The sequence below is a fragment of the Leuciscus leuciscus genome (assembly GCF_965113295.1).
Source record: "Leuciscus leuciscus genome assembly, chromosome: 18".
In the NCBI taxonomy this organism is placed as follows: domain Eukaryota; kingdom Metazoa; phylum Chordata; class Actinopteri; order Cypriniformes; family Leuciscidae; genus Leuciscus; species Leuciscus leuciscus.
This window is the reverse complement of record NC_138742.1, coordinates 5,254,468-5,280,271: the sequence shown is the minus strand read 5'-3', so window position 1 is coordinate 5,280,271 and position 25,804 is coordinate 5,254,468. Positions and strand designations below refer to the sequence as shown.

Here is a 25,804-nt window from a genome sequence, read left to right as displayed (position 1 = left end):
AAGCATGTCTTAAATTGACTAGCTGATTTGGTAATTATGAAAATATTGTGATGGTCATTATGGAAATGATCCGGCTGTGTCTTTTCTTTAATTTGCTTGTCGTCAGTAGATGGACTTTCCACTCCCATCTGCACTTTTATGGGATTTCGCTCTCATGCTAAACTGCTGTGTTTAGTAAATCCGGCCCTAAATGTTTTATTTTGTTTTTAGATAAGAAAGTCGGTCATATGGGTTTGGAACATATTCTGTAAAAAAAAAAAAAAATGGACGAAGCACCTTCACTCTCTTCCATTGTAGAAAAGTGAAGCCGCCAATGTCCCAATATGCCGCTTACATCTTGCGCAGATTTGGGATCTGATTCTGCACAGTAGTGAGTGTGTGTGGAGTCGCGATATCAAGGTCCCGCCGTCACTCTCGCAGAAACCCGTTAGTACAGTTTACTGCAGAGCAACTCTTTGTGTCAGTGTCAAATAAACAGTTACGGAAATGTAGAAATTAAAGTTAAAGCTCCAATCTCCTCCCGAAAATCCTCCAAAAAGTCAGTTGGTGCCTCAGTGACTACTTCGTTTAGAGAAGCTGTCAATCACAGCTGTCAATCATGACGTCAAGCCCTGTTTTTAAAGCAACAAATGTGACCCTGGATCACGAAACCAGTCACATGTCGCACGGGTATATTTGTGGCAATAGCCAACAATACATTGTTTGGGTCAAAATTATCGATTTTTCTTTTATACCAAAAATCATTAGGATATGAAGTAAAGATCATGTTCCATGAAGATATTTTGTAAATTTCCTACCGTAAATTCACGTAAAAGTGAACAATCGTGAACATAAATGAACAACTTTAAAGGCGATTTTCTCAATGTTTCGATTTTTTTGCACCCTCATATTCCAGATGTTCAAATAGTTGTATCTCGGATGTTTCCATACATCAATGGAAAGCTTATTTATTCAGCTTTCAGATGATGTATAAATCTCAATTTCAAAAATATGACCCATGTGACTGGTTTTGTGGTCCAGGGTCACAAATAACTAACTAAAACCAAACTTATTTAAAAAAACGAACACTTAAACTTACATTAGCGTGATAAAAACTACCTAAAATGACAGAAAACATCTTTGGAAAAAAATGTATTTGAAGTGTAATATGATTGTTTAGTTTGCCTCATGTCCATTGCCTCGTCCATTACATTACATGGTTTACGACCTATACTGGGACCAGCCACCGGGGGGGCGATCGAGATGCTTTGGCTTCACTTTTCAGGACTTGGTTTGGAATTTATCACCAAACTTTTGATTACACCTTGAATAGTCATGATTCAATTGCATTAATCATAATTACAGTTAGGGTCACTTTGTGACAACAATGTGCAATATCTTTACATGAAACTGTCAAGTTTCTGTATTGTCGTGTGTTACATTTATGGTGTCTTAAGTATTGTGTGGATGCACCATAAGGTTTGCTAATTAATTTCACTGTATAATACCTGCAATGACAATAAAAGGAATTGAAATTGAACGACATGTAGGAGAGAAAATGTGAGAATGTTTTCATTTTTGGATGAACTATCCCAACTTCAGGGGTCGGTGTAAGGAATGATGTGGGTGTACGGGTGCGTGGGTTGGGTAGTAAGTAAAGATAAGAGGAACCTAAAGTGCACAGCTCTCCGTGCAGTCAACGGTACTATCATCAGCGGACCTCTTCCTGAGCTCTCGGCCGGGTTTGTGGTGAGCGTGATGAGCCGGCTGGTGCTTGTGGTGCTCAGACTGCAGAACGTCCTCTTGTGACGTCGCCCCCTGGTGGGACGGAGGATCCGCGCGCTCCACCTGCAGGTACGCCCGCACGCGATGGTGACGTAGCTTGCTGTCGCTGAAGTCGATGACGCGGCATTCGTACGTGCCCTCGTCTGACGGCTTCACGTTGGACAGTCGGAGCTTGTGGGAGATGTTGCTTCCGGCGACCTTCACCACCTGCGGAGAAACGGACAGGAGAACTGGTCAGAGGTTTGAAAAAATGATCCGTCAGGGTATTTAAATCATGAATCAGGCTCGAAAATGCTGATTTAAAACAGACTCCGACTGATTTGGGCTGAAGCAGAGATGACTCTAGAGGTCAAAACGTGCATCGTATTTTAGAAAAGAGAACATTTAAGGAGAGACACTACAGGCAAAACCATTGTTTTGGGGATTTTAGGCCATTTAGCTTTCAAATAGTGGAAAGAAAACATCTAAAATACACATTTAAAGGGACAGTTCACCCAAAAATGAAAATTTTGTTGTTCCAAACCTGTATGAATTTTTTTCTTCTGAACACAAAAGAAGATATTTTGAAGAATGTCGTTAATCAAACACATGATGGACCCCATTGACTTCCATAGTATTTTTTATATATACCATGGAAGTCAATGGATACCATCAACTGTTTGTTTACCCATATTATTCAAAATATATTCTTTTGTGTTCAGAAGAAAGAATTCATCCTCTGTTCAACTCGAGGGTGAGTAAATTATGACAAAATGTTCATCCACTATCCCTTTAAGTGTTTATTTACACGTTATCTATTAGAGTCTGCAGATTTCAATTACAATACATATATTTAAAGGGTTAAAATAACTTCTTTAAGCTGCACTTCAGCAGCATTTACTCGCACCAAACTTAACAAATTTATTCCTATCTATATTCTGAAGGCTTTTACTGAGGGGATTACTGTTCGCTTAATCCAATGTTCACATTTCTGTTCTGCAAATGTATGCATATTTTAATCATATAAAGCCTAATTTGCATATTTGAACATTTCAGATAACTTGCAACACAATACAACTGTCTTAATGTACTGTGATTAATGAAATGGGAAGTATGGTGATGCTAAATTATTAAATGTAGTGTCTTGCCTTAAATGCAATAAAGCATGTGAAGTCACAAATCTAATAAACCTCTGCATTTGTTAAGGAAATGGTTGTTTTTATGTTCCTATAGCGCTCATTGTCATGTCTTGCAGGCTTAAATGGGCTCCAGAACATCAGAGCTCCAGTGTGGATCATCATGATACGCTACAGTAGATGTAATGTGAGGCAGCGAGACTGCAGCGACTCCATAGTGGACAACTATGCGGCATCATGTCACTGAAGTGTGGACTCCAGGGATTTAGGACAGTGTCTGGGACGGGGCCAGTGAAATGCAACAGTGTTTGGCTGTGATGAGCAGCAGTGAGAGACAGTGACACGCAGCACTGAAGACCGGATCTCCATACATGTATTTTTTGTGTGTGCAAATTTTGGTATATTGAATAAAAATGAAATCGAAACAGCAAAATCCAAATCAAATTTCTAACATGTGCATTAAAAAAGGATTTTATTTATAAGTAATTTATTATTAGTTTTCTTTAACTCACTGCATAGAAAAATATTGATTTATTTACAAATTGTTTTGTGACGATCTTTTGTTTAGTTTTTTTACATACAAAAACAGCTGAGAGTAGCAGCAGAGTCAATAACTGGGCTTTCTTCCACATATTTCTATGCATATTTTGGGACATTGCATAAAAAATGCTGGATGGGAAATGCAAATAAAATACCCAAAATGTAAATGTAAATGTTAATAAATATTTTATAAAAAAAAGAAAAAAAAAAGAAAAATGTAAAGATTAAAATAAATTATGAAAAAATTAATCCTAAAAAAGTTTTCAGATATCTTTATTTGTAATGCTGGATGGGAAATGCAAATAAAATACCCAAAATGTTAATAAATATTTTATTCAAAAATAAATTACGAAAAATGAAAGGTTAAAATAAATTATGAAAAAATAAATCCCAAAAAAATATTCAAATATCTTTATTTGTAATGCTGGATGGGAAATGCAAATAAAATACCCAAAATTTAAATGTAAATGTTAATAAATATTTTAGTTATAGTTAATTATTTGCAAACTGTTTTGCAATATTCTGTTTATATACCGTACACTGTTAAAAATGTATTGTAATTTTACAGGAAATCCCTGGCAACTAATTGCCGTAAATTTACAGCAAGTAATATACAGGATTTTTACTGTTTACTGTTACAATAAAGTACTATATTTATGTACTATAAAATGCTGTACTTTATTTAAATTTACTGTATATTTACTGCAACTCAGTTGATTGTAGTAAAAGGCCAGTGTGATGCAGCAGTGAGATTCAGAGAGAGAGTGAAATGCATCAATGCAACCTTAGAAAGACGGAGCATCTCGGCTTCCCTGCAACTTCACCAATTTCACCATCTTTCAATGATAATCCCATCAAGTTCGCTCAGAAATCTTGAGGAAATCTTTGATGACCAGCTGACCTTCACAGACTACACTGACCGCACTGCACAACATCAGGAAGATCAGGCAACTCCTCGTCCAAGACCTGGTCATCTCTAGGCTGGACTATTGCAATGCTCTTCTAGCTGGGCTTACAATACAATACAATACAATCCTCTACATGTGATCCAGAACGCAGCAGCACGACTGTTCTTCATTGAACCCAAGAGAGTTCACGTCACACTTCTGTTTATCTCTGTGCGCTGGCTTCTGGTTGAAGTTGATGAGATTGAAGCTTGCCGAACGGCCACAGTCTCTACACCTCCTCATGAATCTCCACGCCCTCCAGAAGCCAGCGACGCTGAGAGACACAAAATCACTTTCCAGGATGTTTTCGTTCAGTTTCTTGCTGGTGAATAGGGATGGGCGATATATTATCGTTTGCGATATACTGGTAAAAATTCTCCTCACGATAAGAATTGTTTTTCTCGCGATAATAACGATAAAGCCTAGTTGATGACGTCTTTCGCTAAACGATGAATTAGCTCTACAATCTGGAACTGGTTGAATATTATAACTAGAGATGCACAGATGTATCGGCCAACAATCGGTATCGGGCGATAAAAGCAATTCTTTTTACTATCGGCCATCGGGCGATTGTTTAAAAACAGCCGATGATCAGTGCCGATTATATCCTGTCAATCAAAAGGGTGCGGAAAAACATGACCGACTGCAACTCACACTGGCCCTCATTTATCAAAAGTGCGTACACCAAATTCCCAGCGTACACCTGGCGTACACCCAAAACCACGGTGACTTTGAGATTTATCAATATGAACGTTGGCGTACGGCACGCTCAAATCCTACGCCAGCTCAGGAGGTGGTGTACGCACGTTTTGAGTGCGGGAATGCGCAGAAAAACAATTCCTAACACCACAAAACGCACTGACAAACTAAAAGATATGATATATTATGACCCACTGTAAAAAAAAAAAAAAAAACAACATAGTAGGCTAATTATAAACTTCAGTGTTTATTTTTGTGCAACATGGACTTCAATGTTTAAGTTGTGTGACTTTACCAAAGCATTTGATTTGTAGGCATATGTATTCCTTCAGTTGCGAGCCTGTGCGCTTTACCTGACAGTTCAAGCCTTGTTAAATACTTTCGCCTGGCTCCGCAGCGCGAGTCTCCACAGACTGCGCGCGCACCTCCCCAAACGGACGAGGCGTTTATACTCGACGCGCTCGCCGTTGTACTATTCTTTGAAACGATGGTTAGGCCAGGGTTAGGCCCGGCAGGTGTGCACGGACTGGCTTCAGTAATGAAAGGCTTTCAATGACCAACAAAATTATTCAGACTGACAAAATAATAAAAATGACATTCTTCTTTTAAATAATAATAGCCTAATAATACAAATAATAATAATAACGACATTCTTCTTCTAAATAACAATAAGTGTCATTAATAATAAAAATCTAGAAATCAATTTTGTTTCTTTCCACTTCCCTGGTTTCGCTTTCTCTTTCTCAAAGAAGTTTCTCTTCTTTGCCGTCTTCCGTGTGTCCATGGCGTAAAATGAGGGCGTGGGGGAAGCGGAGACTTGAATATATAGGGGCGTGTTATTCTAATGACGATCGTTTTCAGCCGCGGCATTTATCAAGGGCAGGTATTGCGTACACCTGGATTTCAAAGGTACGCACAGCTTCATAAATCAGGCGATGAGAGGAGTGTAAGCATAATCTTACGCCAACATATACGCCCGTTTCTACGCAAGATTGATAAATGAGGGCCACTGTGTGTGAAGAAAATCTCTCGTGTTAAGTTAGTTAAGGCAAGTTAATGCGACAATAAAGAATTAACAGCTAAAAACAACTACATAAAAGCAGGCTCTATTTGACCCAGTGACAGTGTTGTGTGTAACGCGTTACAAAGTAACGCGTTACAGTAACGTAACTACTTTTTTGGGTAAAAAGTAGTGTAACGCGTTACTACAAAAAATTTGGTAACGAAACGTAGTTCCTTTTTCCATTCGGCGCAACGTTACTTTTCCCATGGATATATTTGACAGCGACACTGCCTCAGCTGCGCGCTTGAGAGAAGAGAACTGTTGAGAACTGAAGAAAACGATTTAGTTTCATATTTATGTTTAAATTAAATTAAATAAAAAAATTGACCACTTTATTAAGTTTGTTTTTGTAGAAAACCTGTATTTAAAGTGAATTTCGTTTTGTATTAATTGTATCTTAATTTTAATCAATGTTTTATCAACCAGTTGGCTGAATTAAATAAGAAGTAAATTAAAGAAAACTATTTAGTTTCATATTTATGTTTAAATAAAATAAATAAATAAATAATTTAATCTATGTTGATTATATGAAAAGTGAAAAGCGTGAGTAAGATCATAATTTTGTGCAATATATCGGGAGATAAATGGATGGGCAGACATGATTTAGACCACTTTATTAAGTTTGTTTTTGTAGAAAGACTTTCTTTAAAACGAATTTCGTTTTGTATTAATTGTATCTTAATTTTAATCAATGTTTTACCAACCAATTAATTGCCTGATTTTAATAAATAAGTAAATATGGCATGCAAAATAATCATGACGGCACCAGCGCGTGAACTGGAGCTCCTCTCCATACTGTAAATTAACCGAAACTCATAAGCTACTTGTCTCACAGACCTGAGAAATATATAGAAAGCTTGAATATGTGTACTTAAAAAAAAAAAATCTCTTTTTTTTCTCCTACTCCCTTGATAGAGTGAGTCGTATGTCTGAAAACTAAGCTTATGTCTTCTATATCATTTTGTCCTATGTTATCAAGACGCGATTCGCACCGGTGTTAGAGAGCAGGGAAGCTTTATTGGCTGTTGCCGAAATTTAAAGTTCGGTGGATAGGGGAAGCGGAGCGGAGAGAAGTGGTGCGAGCACGCGGCTCATCGCGGAGTGTCGCACTCTACCCCATGATGCAGAGCCGGCTGAGAATAAAAGTTGCCGCACACAGCAGCGCCAATGAGAAGGACTTTTTTTCTTTTGAAATTGATACTATTTTTTATAATAAAGAGCACAAAATAATTACCTGTTAGTTAGCCTATGTTATATGCTCCATTGTATAACTTTATGTCTACATATTTAGGAACAGATATTGGGTTCTGCCCAAAGTCAAGCAACATAAAAGTAACGTAAAAGTAACGAGTAACGTAAAAAGTTACTTTCCAAACGAGGTAACTAAGTAAAGTAACGGATTACTTTTTTAAAAAGTAACGAGTAACGAGCAAACACTACTTTTTAAAAGTAACTTCCCCAACACTGCCCAGTGAAGCACCCGTAGCTCAAGCCAGGGTTGCCAGATTTGCAGTTTTTCCCCTATACTAAACATAATTTGTAGCGCCTCTCATCCGATTATCGCAAATAGCTGTGCTTTGTTACTTCTGAAAAGAAACTAAGTGTTATATTTCAAATTCTGTCCATTTTATCGCGAAATTCAATCAATAAATGGCGTTTTGTCGCTCTTAAATGTGACGTGAGATTACTGTAACACCTCAGTTCAAGCAGCAGCGCGAGTCTATTCTTCTACTTTAATACAAATTATATCTAGAAAAACATGCATGAATATCAGATGGTAAGTTGAAAGTTTCAAAAATCATGTAATCACTCAATCAGTGTTTCAACCGTGGAGAGATGTCAGTAAAACAGCTTCTGAACAACGTCACTAATGTTGCTTTTACCTCAGGAAAGTCACCCGTTTGTTAGTTAGCTTTAAAAAAAACAAAAAAAAAACTAGAGGAGCTTATTTACTGTTAATTATATACGTATGTTTGAATAAATTTGCCATGAAGACAAGTGTTTATGAAAACTACCTTATATGTGTGACTGAGTTGTACACAAACATTTCAGCTTTTATTTGAGTGTAAATATTTTATGTGGAAATAAATAGCAGTGGAATATAATATCTCTGTTGTTCATTTTAACCTCTAATATTATAGTGCACCAAATGAGAGGGTTCCCTGTACAGTGTGCAGCATTATTTGGGAGAGATTTTTTATCCATAAGAAAAAACAACCTATCGGCATCGGTATCAGCCGATATCATTCTGAATAATCGGCTATCGGTATCGGCTGAGAAATTTCATATCGGTGCATCTCTAATAACACATATATTTTCACTTGCCGAACGCGCGTGAGAGTTACGCTCTCCGTCAAGCGGTCCGTAAAGCGCACTATTTCAGTTCATCCCAATGAATGCAGTGTATTTGACGCACAGTAAACACTAGTGTTTCTCACACACTCAAAGAGAGAGCAAGAGAGTCTTACACACCACGCAGAATTGGCGTTCTACATGTAAACGATATTCTTTGCTAAACAATAATGGAGTTCATTTGGAATTATTCAGCCTTTATGAACAAGCAGAAACTAATGCTTAAATGCAGACGCGATTAATATTCATGAACCCAGAAGCTCATCAATGCTTAGTGCGCTTTATATTGTTATTAGTAGTAGAATTCGTAGTAGTAGTATTATTTTATCAGTATTATTGTTCGTTTTTTACATTTCTAACTTGTAATTGATTATTATTGTGAGCAGTTTTTCAGTACAGTTGCACGATTTTAACATTATATGCACTTTCACAGAAGAAACGTAAAGCCTATCTGCAACTTTTCCATTTCCGCAAGGGCTGGTGTTTGGATGTTTACTGTTTCGTTTAATTATTTTATGTAACTGGTATATTATAGGAGCCGATTTGATGATGGGTACATTTTACTTTAGATCAATGTTTGTGTTTCGGAGGCTCTCAAGAACAAAACGGTGGTGAATGGGACTATATTTATATGTCATAGATATCGTTAGCGCAATAAATACCAGAAAATATTGTGATATAGTATATCGCCCATCCCTACTGGTGAAATGTGACCCTGGACCACAAAACCAGTCAAATGGGTCAATTTTTTAAAATTGAGATTTATACATTATCTGAAAGTTGAAAGCTTTGCACTGATGTATGGTTTGTTAGGATAGGACAATATTTGGCCGAGATGCAACTATTTGAAAATCTGGAATCTGAGGGTGCAAAAAAATCGAAACATTGAGAAAATTTCCTTTGAAGTTGTTCATTTATGTTCACAATTGTGCTGCATTCACCCACAAAAATAAATGTTTTATATATTTACGGTAGGAAATTTACAAAGTATCTTCATGGAACATGATCTTTACTTCACATCCTAATGATTTTTGGCATAAAAGAAAAATCTATAATTTTGACCCATACAATGTTATTGTTGGCTATTGCCACAAATATACCCGTGCGACTCGTGACTGGTTTTGTGATCCAGGGTCACAAATGATCTTCCCAACCCTATCCTGAATGCAGAATATTCAAGAAACAGCTGAAAACGCATATAACTGCATTCTTCTAAAAAAACTACAAAAAAACTTCTTCCCAATGTTTTGACCATTCCTTAATCTCTCCCTATTCGAGCTTCTAAACGACGTCTGAAACTTACCAGCACTTCTTGTGTTTATTGCCTCTTTATGATAAATTGCTCAGTTGTAAGTCGCTTAGGATAAAAGCGTCTGCTAAATGAGTAAATGGGTGAATTCCTAGCGGAAGTGAATGCAGTGTGAGAGTGAAATGGCATCAGAGAGATTCAGACGAGGAACCGCAGAGATGGATGAGAGACATTCACTCAACAGCTCTCTCTCTCTCTCTCTCTCTCTCTGAAACACAGACAACAGGACAATCTCTGTGTAAAGCGGTCAGCGTTCCCAGCGGGTCCGGGCGCTCAATAAAGCGTCTGCCAGTGAAGCAGATTGAGTGTGGATCAGGTGGATAAATAAACATACATTCACAAACCCACATGCACACACTCAAACACACTTACATCAACTCGTTTCCACAGCGTTACATATGTCGAGAATGGTAACAAACAAACACTCCAGCCATCAGCTTCACTAGGATCAGACATAACATCACAGCTAAATCTACAAGAGCTGAAAACAACGTTAGGGTGAAGGTCATGGTGTATTTCAGTTAACGCCAGCGACTGGTTTCCAGTGAGTCTCCAGTCTCTGATCAACGGCTCTGCATTCAGTGGAAGCAAATGTCCTTGTGAATATTTTATGGAGTAGCAGAGAGAGATGCTTTGATTTATTCACATGCAAACACACACTAACACACACACAACACACTATCTATTACACGCTCACACATAACACACACACATGCACTCACACACTCACACACACACACACACACACACACACACACACACACACACACACACACACACACACACACACTCTAACACACTCACACAAACACACACACACACACACACACATACATACACACATACACACACACACACAGGCAAAACTCACCCTCACATACTGAAAATCTTACTCAACCTGCAAATCTACACATTCTCAGATTTGTCTAGTCGACGCGTTGCTTCAGTCACTAGTTGACGTTAATAAAGCCCCGTATGAGCAGACTGTGCACTCGTCCTCGATCAGACATGCTCACGGGGACTATTTGGATGCAATCCTGAGGACCCATGGGTTCGGGATCATAAAATAATATTAAAAAAAGTTTTATTAAAATAAAATTGTGCAACCCTCCAAGATGTTTCCACTCATCTGACAAGCGGCATTACAAGCCATAACCTGCAGTGTGATCTTGTGTAAAATGCAACACAGAATTACAATCCACGATCATGTTTTGGCTTCTTTTAGGAATATTTTTATTTAGTGGAGCACAATTTAAACAAACAATATTGAAAAAGCGTGTCTGAAATTTCGGTTCCCTTTCAAGGGAACTCGCGCTGCGTCGAGATTGACGCTGTGGGAACACTCTGCGTGATTGGGTCGTGAAGCACGTGTGAAATCAGTCCAATGGCGTATAGGCGAGTGACGTCATGGCAGGACGCTATAAAGCGCATTGTCAGCTTCTGTGTCTTCAGCAAGCGCTCTGTGTGAAACTGTCTCTGTCTATTTATTGTTTGTCCACAAGCATATTATATATCTAGACAGGAGTATAATGGCGAGCAAACAGCGTTTTGGATCGTGTGTTCCTGCCCTCGCTTCATTACGAGTGGGGATACACGCGATGTATGTGTTGTTTGTTTGGGAGTAGAGCATGCACGGTCAGCTCTAGTTAAAGGAGGCTGACAGTGTTCATTCGTTAATTCCAGACGTGTAACATATGCACTATCGAGAGTTTTAGCTCTGCTCCTGTTGGCTTTTTTCTCGAGGGAAGAAAGTCAATAAAGATTCTTTGGCTCGGATCAGATCACAGCGTAGATTATGGGTTTGCAATAAGAATCTCTTTCTCTTATGATTGTGTGCAACTAATTATGTGTGTTTGCAGACTATTATTTATGGTTCTTTTTGTGTTTGAGATATTAATATGAATTTAATTTTGAGAAATTAAATGAAATATTTGTCTGGCTTTGAAAGTAGATGTATGAAAATAATATATTCAACCTTTCATCCTGACCAAGTTTTCTATCTGACTGCATTTAATTTTGATGAAATGAAATGTTAAATACTCATCTGAGTTGATGTCTGTATTAATACACTATATTCAGCCTTTCACCTAGACCGTTTCTACTTGACTTGTTGATATTTGTCTGCATTTAATTTTAGTGAAAATTAAATAATGTGTACTCAATCTGATCTTTGAAGAGTTAGATGTCGGTATTAATATACTATTCAGCCTTTCATCCAGACCGTGTTTACTTGTCTGGTTGATCTTTGGGTGCATTTAATTCTGAGGAAATAAATGGTGAAATTCCTGGGGGAAATGAATAACACCTCATTATACAGTGTCCATTTCCCTTCGGTGCCCTCGGGGGTCGTTCTGCCAACCCCACCCCCTCGTGTGCGTCGGGGCGCTGCATTTTTTGGCAGCGTGGGAACTTCTGCCTTAACATATCTCAACAGAAGGAGAGCGTCTGCTCCCCGAGCCCCCAAAGACTGGCGCTCTCAACTGCAGCCTTCAAGGGGTAAGACGGATCTGAGGACCGTCATTATTTTCCTGCCCGAGGGGTCAAGCCAACGAGGGCAGTCCCCCCCGAAGTAAAGCGGTTAACACCTCATTATACGGTGCCGAGGTGGTGGAGCTCATGTCTGTACATGGTTTCCCTGATTGTTCTACTCCCGGGAGTTCTGGAGAACAGAGTTATAGGAAGTCTGGGTTCCCAACTCATAGACTCAATTCTCTCAACTGAGGTTGTTGAGGCCACGATCACTCTAGATCTCCCTGCACAGGAATCAAACCGGTTTCCTCCGTGGTGCGTTGGAGCAGGAGGAGTATGGCGGCTTTGTAGCCTTGCATTAGGGGTATCCTTACAAGAGGTGTGTGATGCGGCGGACTGTCCCTTTCCGGACACACTCGTCAGGTTTATAGCCTAGTTTTGGGCTTCACCCCGGGGTCCCAGGTGGTTTTGTCTTTGTTGTGCTCGCCTGATTTTACACAAGACAGGCACTGGTCACTATGATGGCATTGGTATAAACGTTCCCAAATCCTGACGCAACGCGAGTTCCCTTGAAAGGGAACGCCTCAGTTACGACTGTAACCTCGCTTCCCTGAAGAGGGAACGAGACGTTGCGTCGCCCTGCCATACTTCTGGTGTGACTGTGATCGACTTGCTTCGACCTATCAGACGCTGACAATGTTTGGTGTGGGTGCGCTTTATAGCTTCCTGCCATGACATCACCCGCCTGTACGCCACTGGACTGATTTCACACGTGCTTCACGACGCAATCATGGACAGCGTTCCCACAGCGTCATCTCGATGCAACGTCTCGCTCCCTCTTCAGGGAACTGAGGTTACAGTCGTAACCGAGGCGTTACTCAGTATTAACTGCTTACATGCAATATCACACTGACAGTCATGTGAGTCTGGATGACAACAGCACAGTTGTGATGGCCTACAGCACAATCACAGCTGAGAATGAGGTGTGTTTGTGTGTGTGTGTGTGTTATCGTTTAACTGTTGTTCCGTGTCACACACTCCACCTCTGAAACACAAACCCCAGCCGCTTTATCTCAGTCTGTGTTTGTGAGCGTCTCTCTAAGCCTGCATTGCTTTAACGTGAGGAGGCTTCTGCGTCACACACACACACACACACACACACACACACACACACACACACACACACACACACACACACACACACACACACACACACACACAGCCTGCAGCGGCTCAACCAGCAAGAGCCGAGCAAGTAGCAAACAAATCACCTTTAGCCCAAGCGAGTGTGATGTTGTGTTTGCATGCTCCAGTTATTTGCCCTCCTGACACACACACACACACACACACACACCATGTACTTTTAGATGACAACAGCTGAGAACGAACATGAAAGAGACGTTCATGAAGGAAATGAGGAGGAAATCACAAACTTACGCTGATTTTGGTGGCATCCTTTGACATCTCATTCTGTGGCACCACCTGCAACCAGAAACATCGTGGTCATACATCCACATATTATGATTTATAACTGCATATTCTGACCATATATTCAGGGTAGCTATTTATTTTCCACTATAAAAAGTTCCAATATTTTTCTCTTTTTTTAATATGTGTGTTATTTTCAAGGTTTTTATTTTTAAATGGTTTGATTTATTATTTATTTATCCTTTAATAAATATTCTATTTTCTCACCACAGTGAGTGCTACAAGGATAAAATAAATATAGAATATACAAACTCAATAAATACAATAATACAACAGACTAAAATATTAAACTTAATATGAATATTAGGTTAAATCAGCAATCCATGAAGCTGGTCTCTATAAACTCCAAACTTCGTCCCCGATTTGTTAATTTACATTACATTTTGCTAACTTTGTGACGCATTAGTATTATAAGCATCTTAAAGATTCTTGTGTTAAACATTCAATCAAATTACGTGTTCAAAGGCCTGCATGAACAATGGGGCATAAAGAAATTTCCCTCCAAAGGAAAACACTTCTTATTGGCTCTTACACCTCCAGAGGGTGTGACAGCTTCACACTTTAAAAATCACTGACCACAAGATCAGCTCTCTTAGCTCTCTCTTACTCTCTCTTAGCTCTCTCTTACTCTCTCTTAGCTCTCTCTTACTCTCTCTTAGCTCTCTCTTACTCTCTCTTAGCTCTCTCTTACTCTCTCTTAGCTCTCTCTTAGCTCTCTCTTACTCTCTCTTAGCTCTCTCTTAGCTCTCTCTTAGCTCTCTCTTAGCTCTCTCATAGCTCTCTCTTACTCTCTCTTAGCTCTCTCTTACTCTCTCTTAGCTCTCTCTTAGCTCTCTCTTACCCCTTTTCCACCAACAAGAACCGGGTGCTGGTTCAGAGCTAGAGCTATTGCCAGTTCGGAGTTGGTTCGACTGACGAACCGGTTTGCATTTCCACCGGCCAGAGAGCCACAACAGAGCTATATCTTACGTCACTGCATACGTATCATGTTGCCCAGCAACGCGCGTGCGGCAGCGCCAAACACAAACACACCAGACTTGTTCGAGATGCATCGGCTTCTCGCAGAACGATCAGCACATGAAATCAAAGCACTGCGGAAGCGATCAAAAAGCACAAGGAGTCGTATGATCTCCAAACACTCCCGCAGCTCTGATCGGTCCACGCTGCTCCGATGCATCTCGAACAAGGCATCAACAATAATAGACGTTGCGTTACTATGAATGCTCATGGGTTTGCGAAAATAAATAGGCATCCAAACACGGCGAATCCAACGCGTTCGTGCGGCTCGCCGTAACTTATACATAGACGGATATTATAATCGAGCTGCTATTAGCTCGACTAGCTGCTATTTAAAAATGGCGGTCACAAGTTTCTCTTCAGTCTTGTTGGCCACGGTAACCCCGCCCCCAGCCTCTGACGCAAGCGGTTCTTTCTTGGCTCCGTTCTAGACCCTGCAATGATTTGGTGCTACTTAAGAACCAGTTTTACTGGTTCGGAGCTGGTGCTTTGGCGGTGGAAAAACAAAGAACCGATTTGAAACTAGGCTCTGGCTCCGAACCAGCACCAGTTCTGCCTTGGTGGAAAAGGGGTATCTTAGCTCTCTCTTACTCTCTCTTAGCTCTCTCTTAGCTCTCTCTTAGCTCTCTCTTAGCTCTCTCTTATACCCCTTTTCCACCAAGGCAGAGCTGGTGCTGGTTCGGAGCCAGAGCCTAGTTTCAAATCGGTTCTTTGTTTTTCCACCGCCAAAGCACCAGCTCCGAACCAGTAAAACTGGTTCTTAAGTAGCACCAAATCATTGCAGGGTCTAGAACGGAGCCAAGAAAGAACCGCTTGCGTCAGAGGCTGGGGGCGGGGTTACCGTGGCCAACAAGACTGAAGAGAAACTTGTGACCGCCATTTTTAAATAGCAGCTAGTCGAGCTAATAGCAGCTCGATTATAACATCCGTCTATGTAAGTTACGGCGAGCTGCACGAACGCGTTGGATTCGCCGTGTTTGGATGCCGATTTATTTTCGCAAACCCATGAGCATCCATAGTAACGCAACGTCTATTATTGTTGATGCCTTGTTCGAGATGCATCGGAGCAGCGTGGACCGATCAGAGCTGCGGGAGTGTTTGGAGATCATACGACTCCTTGTGCTTTTTGATCGCTTTGATTTCATGTGCTGATCGTTCTGCGAGAAGCCGATGCATCTCGAACAAGTCTGGTGTGTTTGTGTTTGGCGCTGCCGTACTAGCGTTGCTGGGCAACGTGATACGTATGCAGTGACGTAAGATATAGCTCTGTTGTGGCTCTCTGGCCGGTGGAAACGCAAACCGGTTCTTAGTAAGCTCGTCAGTCGAACCAACTCCGAACTGGCAATAGCTCTAGCTCTGAACCAGCACCCGGTTCTTGTTGGTGGAAAAGGGGTATTACTCTCTCTTAGCTCTCTCTTACTCTCTCTTAGCTCTCTCTTACTCTCTCTTAGCTCTCTCTTACTCTCTCTTAGCTCTCTCTTAGCTCTCTCTTACTCTCTCTTACTCTCTCTTAGCTCTCTCTTACTCTCTCTTAGCTCTCTCTTACTCTCTCTTAGCTCTCTCTTACTCTCTCTTACTCTCTCTTAGCTCTCTCTTACTCTCTCTTAGCTCTCTCTTACTCTTTTATGGAATCCTGATGTGAAGATGATGCTGAACTAGAAGTTTCTAAGGACCCTCCAAGCTTGTGCCAGGCTGTGGCCTTGTCTTTCCATTCACCAAAGATACTCTGACTCCCACTGGTTCTCTCTCATCAAGACCACATCAGCAAAGATCAATTGGAGCCTCAACAAACTGCATCAGGAAAGTTGAATTCAAATGTGCGAGACATGCAAGTATCAAACTTAGTCTCATTGTTTGATACATTAAGTCTCCTTACCCCTTTTAAAGAAGGGCATGTTAGGACTAAACTGATGGTTTGCTCAAGGCTGTTGATCTGCTGAATTTCAAACAATGCTATAACTTCTTGCTTTCCTGTATTCTGCTTCAGCTCTCTTTTCCTTGGTAAACTGTGTGCATGTATGTGTGTGTATGTTAGAGTAGTTTAAGGCGAGACACGGCAGGCAAAAACATCGATTTTTCATGCAGTGGTCAGTTTTGAGATTTTGGGCTAGTTTACTCCTTTAATATGTGTTCTTTCAAGCTGCTATAAAGAAAACGCTGAAAATATACATTAAGATGTTTATTATTACATTTTGTTTACTTGCGGCAGTAAGTTTCTCCCGAATTTACCAGGAAGTTATCATTCCAGCGCGACACGCCGAGCTCCGTCTGTTTACTGAAGTCTGTCATGACCGGTGTCGCTGTAAAGCTCTGAGTCTCCTGCACAACGCTATGTAACCCAAATATGGTCATTTCCTTTCTATCAGTAACCAATCGTGAATGTCCAAAGGGGGATTTTAAGCTAATGACGAAATCTCATTTAGAGCTGTTTAACTCTTTAACTGCCGTTTTCTCAAAATGAGTTTTTTGTCATTCTCCAGTACAAACATCTCAGCCCATGCAGCACCTGTGTACACCACACTTCCCAGTTATACACTTAGCAGTATATTCTGAAGATATTTTAAGAGGGATTTGTTAATAAATCATTCCTGGCCTGATTTATGTGACATTTTAATAAAAAAAATACGGCAAAAATCGATTTTTGATGTACAGTATATTTTGATTTCCTAGGTAATGAAAGCATATATCCTGAAATCCCTCAGATTTTTTTTTCATCTTGTGTGTAAACAAAATGAAAAAATAATTTTGCACCTGTTCAGATCTATCTACCGAAAATATATGCAAAATCGTGCATATTTAATGAGATAATGCCTAATTTGCATAATTAAACATACACATTTGTAAAACTTGTAATACATTTTTTATATATACTTGTGTAAGTAATCAACTGAGGAAGTTTCATGGTGATATCTATTATTTTAAAATTGTACCCTATTCACCTGTAGTGTCTCGCCTTAAGTGTTTAGACTAGTTAATAAAGTCTTGTTCATGTCACACATAAAGTTGTCCGTGTCTCAAGCTCATATCTGGAGTTACTAATCATATAGATCTTGACTATTTGCTCTTAGTAGAACTGTAAAGTAAGAAAGACATTTCCCTTGCCCCAGAAATGTACATTTCTTAGAATTAATAAGCAATTAACACTGAGTGTTCACGGGACAAACAGGTTAACTGATTGTAATATTAATTGACAACATTAAGTTAATTATATTTACTGATCCAAATATTCATAATCAATTATAACCAGTTATTATTGATTATTAATATTTCATAGAGCTAATTTACAACAAATAATAATAGATTTTATTTGTAATATTTATTTTATTTTCTCACCTCAAAGTGCTAAAAGCATTAAATAAACACTAAATATACAAACACATTAAATTCAACACAACAAACTAAAATATTACACTAAATATAAATATCAGGCTAAAATAAGTAACTGTACTGTAGATAGTTGCATTTTTTTTTTCTATGGCAAAGGTATTATTTAACATCAAAAACATTGATGATTATCTTGTTTTGATCCTTTTATTTCTACTTTGGTGGATACTTACAAATAATATATTTTAAATTTTTCCACGATACAAGCAATCAAGCTCTTGATATTTGCTATATATATTTCACTTAACATGTTATGTACTGTATGCATGCGGATAAAACTGAATTTAATATACATCCAACTTTATAAACCCTAATATAATATAATACATATTCACAACAACTTAAATAATCACGCAGCCAAGATTTGCACGCAGGTAAAGGTTTAGCCTACTAGATATCCAACTTTTAATATATTGGGTGATAATATACTGTTGATTTTCCGATGATGAAGCAAGCAGAAATATGCCATCTAGTCCTTGCTCTACAGTATTTGTGTGTTTAATGCAGTGGCCGTGCAGCAGGACATCTGAACAGCACTCAAACACACAAGCATATAAAGTGCTGGAATCTGAAATGTGAAATGATCCTCAAGAGCCCTTCATGAATAAAACATGACGCAAAGGTGAGCAAGAGTTTCTCCATGTCCCTCTTTTCATCCCTTCATCCAATTAAAGAGCATCTTGAGCTCACAGCAGGAAGTCCTGCAATCACTCCCACTCACTCTCCCTCTCTCTCTCTCTCTGAGTCTCTCTCTCTCTCTCTCTCTGAATCTCTCTCTCTCTCTCTCTCTCTGAGTCTCTCCCTCTCTCTCTCTCCCTCTGAGTCTCTCTCTCTCTCTCTCTCTCTATGACTCTCTCTCTCTCTGAGTCTCTCCCTCTCCCTCTCTCTCTCTCTGAGTCTCTCTCTCTCTCTCTGAGTCTCTCTCTCTCTCTCTCTGAGTCTCTCTCTCTCTCTCTGAGTCTCTCTCTCTCTCTCTCTGAGTCTCTCCCTCTCTCTCTCTGAGTCTCTCCCTCTCTCTCTCTCCCTCTGAGTCTCTCTCTCTCTCTCTCTCTCTCTCTATGACTCTCTCTCTCTCTGAGTCTCTCCCTCTCCCTCTCTCTCTCTCTGAGTCTCTCTCTCTCTCTCTCTGAGTCTCTCTCTCTCTCTCTCTGAGTCTCTCTCTCTCTCGGGAACCTGCAGTTATTTCCACCGTTGTGATTAATGTAGTGTGGACTGTTACCTGCCGCAGACCCCAGAGTCCATCAATACCACTGCATCCTCTCCCGTTCTCACTTCATATTTATGTTTCTTCAACTTTGGAAACTTTATGTCCCAGCGGTTTTATTAAAACCGACAGATTTCAATGTGTTTTTGTTATATGACGGCCTTGAAAACATTTAACTAGGCCTTTATTATACATTTTTTGCTGCTTTTGCATGTTTAGATTTTTATTGTTTTGTACTCTAGACTTTCAATCTTTCACTATGAAATTTCACCATAAAATATGGGAAACACTTTACAATAAGGTCCCGTTAATTAACATTAGTAAGTGCATTAACTAACATTAACTACCAATTAACCGAAGCTAATTTGGGTGTGCTTCTCCATCCCCATACAATGTCACTTCTCTGTGTTTTACGGCCCTGACGAGAACGTCGGTCTCCTCGGCTGTGAACCGCTCCTGGCAAATCCGCCGTTATAATAGCAATCCGCCATGGAACAAGCGCGCCTGCTCTTAAAGGGAATGAGAGATGACGCTCTGATTGGTTTATTTCACGTTACGCCCAAACCACACCTATGAATAATGAAGCTACTTCAGACCAACCCATTTTAGATTTGCGTCGGGCGCAAGAGTCATTTATCCCGCCGGTATAATAGCAACAGCGCCGAGACCCACCCACAAAGTTACTTGCGTTTCACGTTTGATACTTGCGTTTCAGATCGTTAAAATAGGGCCCTAGATCTATTGACCTATTCGATTGATTTCAAATGTCTATTTGTCAAGTGTTTTCTTTCTTTGCAACAAATGACACTTACTTTGATGATTTGCTACACTCTTAAAAATAAAGCTTCTTTACTGGCATCGACGGTTCCATAAAGAACCTTTAACATCCGTGGAATCTTTCCATTCCACAAAAGGTTCTTTATTGTGGAAAAAGGTTCTTTAGATTTTTAGAATGTTCTGGAAAGTTCTTTGGGAAACAAAAAATGGCTCTTCTATGGCATCCCCTTTTGGAAACCTTTATTTTTAAGAGTTTATATAATGCAAAGTCATTCATCTAAATTGACTGGATGGCTGCTGTATATTTTATCTACAGACGTATTGAATTTCTCAGGTTTGATGTGTCTGTGTTCATGCAGGTGATGCTGTGCAGCTCTACATACAGCTGAAGCCTTTGACTGGCAGCTGGTTATTAAACTCTGTGTGTGTGTGTGTGTGTGTGTGTGTGTGTACCCTCGATCTCTCTCTCTCAGACTCTTAAAATAGGAGTCTGTGTGAGTGTTTGAGTGGCACGAGCGCGCGCGAGAGAGAAAGCGGGCTCATAATTGCAGCTGGTGACAGCAGGCCCGCTGAGGACCGTATTGTTCTGTGTTTTGTTAGTAATGGTTAGCCGCTCTCTGTGCTGTAGTTGTGGGCAGATCTGCGTGGAGGTTAAGGGCTGAACTCAAGGGGACAGAACGCTGGGATTATGATCTTAGTAACTCTTTGGTTTCTGGATCAGATTTAATTCTCAACACATTGGCACTAAATCCTCAACCTAAGCCAGTGTTAAAGGTTTCATTCAGGGGTGCGTCTCCCCAAAGCATCATAAGCCAACTATGTTTGCAAGTTCCGTCGTTATCAGCAGTTCAACGAGTCGGTGTTTCCCAAAACCATCATTCTAACAAACATTCACAAACAGCATCGCAGAGTTGTGTGTTTGAGCGACACTCTCGACCTGTGGTTAGAAGCAGAGTTTCTAGTTTGCATGACATGTGGACTCAATAAATCCTTATCCTGAGCAAAATAAGCAAGCTGACATTCAGTACAACCTGTGTCTTTAATTTAGAATACATACAAATGTCATTTACGTCTTTTAGTTTGACAAGAGATTTAAAGCGTTGTTTTTGAAGAGTGCGCATGTGTGAACGTGCTCTAGTGCGTAAGAACGAGCCTATGAGTGAATCTGGAAATAAAGCAAAATAACTGAGAAAAATGAGAAATAGTCCTCAGATGTCATGTCCGTAATTTATAGCAAAACATCTCGCATTAATTCAATCTCAAACAGATTCATTAAAAGAAGTTTTTACTCCACCACCTGACAATACGGTTTCGGGAAACAGTCGTGACTAGCTAGTTGATTTCTTCAACGATGAATCGTACTATAGTAGTGAAGCAGCGAGTTACGTCATTATACAGGAAACACACCCCAGGCTAGTTGCTAGGTGGTTTCTTCTTATCTGGTGTGAAAAGAGTCCCTGGTCTCTAGATTTGATTCGGGTTCCTCCTTCAATCTTTTTTTTTTTTTTTTTTTTTTTTTTTACACACGTTTTCTGGTCCAATTAATAATAATTCACGCCATACCTGATTGGTGGTCCACGTCTGCTTGTCCGTCCACTCTCTGTGGTTCCTGATGTACCACCACTGGATCTCCAGCGAATAGGAGGGCGACCCCGCGCCTCGAAACGAGCAGGCCATCTCCACGTCCTGACCGCTCTGTGCCGAGATGTCATGAGGGACCTCTGTGAACACCGCTGAGGAAGACGACAGAGAGCTTATTTACAGGAGATCTATCATGCCTCTTTTACTAGATGTGATATACAGACAAACCAAAAATTATTCAGACACTAGATATCATTTTTTTAATATTTTTTTACTAGTGTGTGCAGGACACTATAGTTCATGTATGTAAGTGAGGAGAGCAATAAAGTAAATTGTGACATTATACCCAATAATTCTTCATACAGTGACTACCAGTAACATTTATACAAATTTGGGACCAAATATTACTCAGACACTTTGACCTGATCATGTTTTGCTGAAGTGTTTTTTCTTTAATTGCTAATGCTCTTTTTACACACAGACTGAACAAAATGAAGCAATAAATTGGTATTATCTAATTGTGTAGTTAAATTTAACAGCTGACAGATATTCAACATCTCATCTGTGAGACAGTCTAACAGAAGGACGGACAAAACCAGTGAAATATCAACTGATTTGATAACTCTGAGTTCTTGTCATATTTTATTACCATTTTCTAAACTATAGAGAATAAACTGTGATAATGTGAGAAATGTTGAACGGTTCTGAATACATTTTGGTTTGACTGCAAGTCTCAGGTGTCTGCAGAATTTGTCTGTGAAGTTTCAGCTCAAAATATCCCACAGATAATCTATTATACCATGTTGTAAACGCATCTTTGAGTGGAAAGACACGCTGTTTTTGTGCATGTATCTTTAAATGCAAATGAGCTGCTGCCCCGCCCCCTTTCCAGAAGAGGGCGGAGCCTGTACAGCTTTACCTCAGATACTCTGGCAAAAACTAAAACATCTGTTTGGTTTCGATTATCATCTCTATCGTGGTCACACTTCATCATCATGAAAGTTTATTATCTGCATGTGTTTTAAAGCCATATCAGTCTAAACTGGTACTTATATATGGCTTTCTGAGCGCACACATCTGAAGCACGCGCACAAAGAGCTGCATATCAGACGGTTTACAAAGTGCTTTACATTTTGTAATCAATTTATAGAAGTAAAATAAAACAAAATACAACAATACAATAAATCAAGGAAAGGATCTAGTGAACAAACGTGTTTTAAGATACTAAAACACAAAACTAAAGAAAAATGAGAAATGTTGTCTTGGCAATCAGCTAATGTTTATTTTATTTCAAGTATAAATGTATATATTTTTTTATGGGTTTAGTTTAGTTTTAGTTAATGATAAACACACAAACACTAAAAAAATTGACCCGTCATATTTGCACTGAACACGAGCATGAATACATTTTGAGAAACTAGAAAAGCTTTCATGTGACCTGAAATATGATGCACAACACTTCATTTGTGGTGCGTTTGAGTCATTCCTGGAGCTCAGTTGTTTCAGTTCCCGTTTATTTTGACTGTATTCAAAAAGAACAGCGTGAAAATTCTGCAAAACATCTCCTTTTGAGTTTCACAGAAGAAATGTACGACATGATGCTTTTTATTTTTGATTGAATATCCCCTTTAACGTCTGAACATCATGTCTACTATTATACAAGTGAACCTCTTTAACAACTCAAGGCACGAAGCCTAAACATCTCGTATTTGTGTTGAGACCGACGTCGATTGAACAACTCAATCTTCCCTCTTCTCGCTTTTTTAGATACCATTATCATCTCAGATAACATTTTGGAAAAAGTCCAACACCTGAACGGCCAACATCAGATCCGGAGATATCCGTGAACGTTCAGAGGCTTTATCGCAAGAAAACACGCATCTAGCGACTGGATGAAGTTGTTCTCAGAAGCTAAAACACTCAAGTGCAGCGTTTCCCTTGACTGACCTCGCGAGTGAAACAAGCTCATCCGCGACTTCAGACAAACACAATTCAATTATCCTTCACGTCAAAGCCTTGAAGATACGAGTCCCCCTCCACCGAACACTGAACACCGGCCGAAGCGCAGAAGAGACGCCGTCAGAACGAACGAGCCCAAATCAGTGTGGAGGAATCATTTCTCTCTTATCAATCCTTACAGGCCCTGCAGGAAGTGATGCGCACACTTCAAAGAGAAACCGCTCACACCTGACGCTCAACAAGAAGTCATGAGTCCTGGAAGACATTACAGACACTCTGCAAAAAATGCTTTTCTTACTTAGTATTTTTGTCTTGTTTCCAGTCCAAATATCTTCAAATCAAGATCCATTTACTAGATGAGTAAAATGACATAAGATATGTCCTGTTTTCCAGGGGAATAATCAAAATTAAGTGAGTTGATGCAACAAAAAAAAAAAAAAGCAAAATTATCTCCCAATGGGGTCAGAAAAATTATGTTAACTCAAACAGAAACAAGATTATTTTTCTGACCCCTTTGGCAGATAATTTTGCTTGTTTTAATTTGTATTAAATTCCCCAGAAAACAAGACTTAATATCTTTAAATTTTTCTCATCTATGGATCTTGATTTAAGAAATGTTTGATATTTTGACTGGAAACATAAAAATACTACATAAGAAAAGCATTTTTTGCCGTGTATAAGGTGCTTTCGCAGCTAAATTTAATTGCATTGCTGGAGAAATAACTGCGATATTAAAGAGATCTGAGATCATGATAGCATCACAGTACTTATTTGTGTATACTAATTTTAAAAAAGACATGTACATTACCAATTAGGGTCAGTAAGACTTTTTTTTAAATTCAGCCACGATGACAGTAAAGACATTTATAATTTTACAAAAGATTCTATTTCAAATAAATGCTGTTCTTTTAGAACTTTCTCCTCATCAAAGAATCCTGAAAAAAGAAAATGTATCAGTTTCCACTAAAATATGAAGCAGCACAACTGTTTTCAACATTGATTACAATCATAAATGTTTCTTGAGCATCAAATCATCATATTAGAATGATTTCTGAAGGATCATGTGACACTGAAGACTGGAGAAATGATGCTGAAATGATCACAAGAATAAATGACATTTTACTATATATTCACAGAAAACCATTTGTTTGGAATTCTAATAATATTTCACAATATTACTGTTCTGTTCTGTATTTGTGATCAAATAAATGCAGCCTTGGTGAGCAGAAGAAACTTCTGGGTTCATAAACATGAGCCCAAACTTTTGAATGGTAGTGTATACAGCTTTAAATCTCTAATATGAGGAAGAGTTCCAGTCGAGAGTTCCTCTAAACACACACGTCAGGTTCTCTGCGTGTGCCGCTCAAACGAGCTCCGAAATGAATGAATCCCTCAACATATGGCTAATAACACACCCAAATCCTCTTAAGCGTTTCCTCCAGAGCGCCTCTTCATTTACCCATAATCCCGTTCAAACGAGCGCGGACGCAGTGGGGGCCACAGTCAGACCCACAGGGGTTCCCAAGACCTCAGTCCAGACAAAAGGCATGCTGGAAAATCTGCACACGCTCCGATCACGGCCTGGAGATAAGTCATTTGTTCATTATGCATAAAATGAGTTGATGTCATGAAGCATAAAACTGATGAATGAATAAATTAATCTGTATCACATAGAAAAGAGTGATTAAAGTCACATTAAAGTCCTCAAATCAGCTGGACTGAAACATCTCAGTTGTTTCTCCAACGCAGAGATAGACAGACAGATAGACAGATAGATGATAGACAGACAGACAGACAGACAGATAGATAGATAGACATATGACAGATAGACAGATAGCTAGATAGATAGATGGATCACAGACAGACAGACAGATAGACAGATAGATGATAGACAGACAGACAGATAGATAGATAGATAGACATATGACAGATAGACAGATAGCTAGATAGACAGATGGATCACAGACAGACAGATAGATAGATAGACAGATGGATCACAGACAGACAGATAGACAGATAGATAGATAGACAGATAGCTAGATAGATAGATGGATCACAGACAGACAGACAGACAGATAGATGATAGACAGATAGATGATAGACAGACAGACAGACAGACAGATAGATAGATAGACA

General features: G+C 39.4%; 1 protein-coding gene across 1 annotated transcript in view; it reads right to left on the bottom strand.

The window, feature by feature from the left end:
- Positions 1-256: 256 nt before the first annotated feature.
- The window catches only part of vstm2la (V-set and transmembrane domain containing 2 like a), a 75,788-nt gene continuing 50,240 nt past the window's right edge, over positions 257-25,804 (bottom strand). The window contains exons 2-4 of the mRNA XM_082145748.1: positions 21,692-21,861; positions 13,696-13,740; positions 257-1,971 (exon numbers count right to left, since the gene is read on the bottom strand). Coding sequence (XP_082001874.1) covers positions 1,651-1,971; positions 13,696-13,740; positions 21,692-21,861 — 536 coding nt within the window. The 3' untranslated portion in view covers positions 257-1,650. The remainder of the gene's footprint in view (positions 1,972-13,695; positions 13,741-21,691; positions 21,862-25,804) is intronic.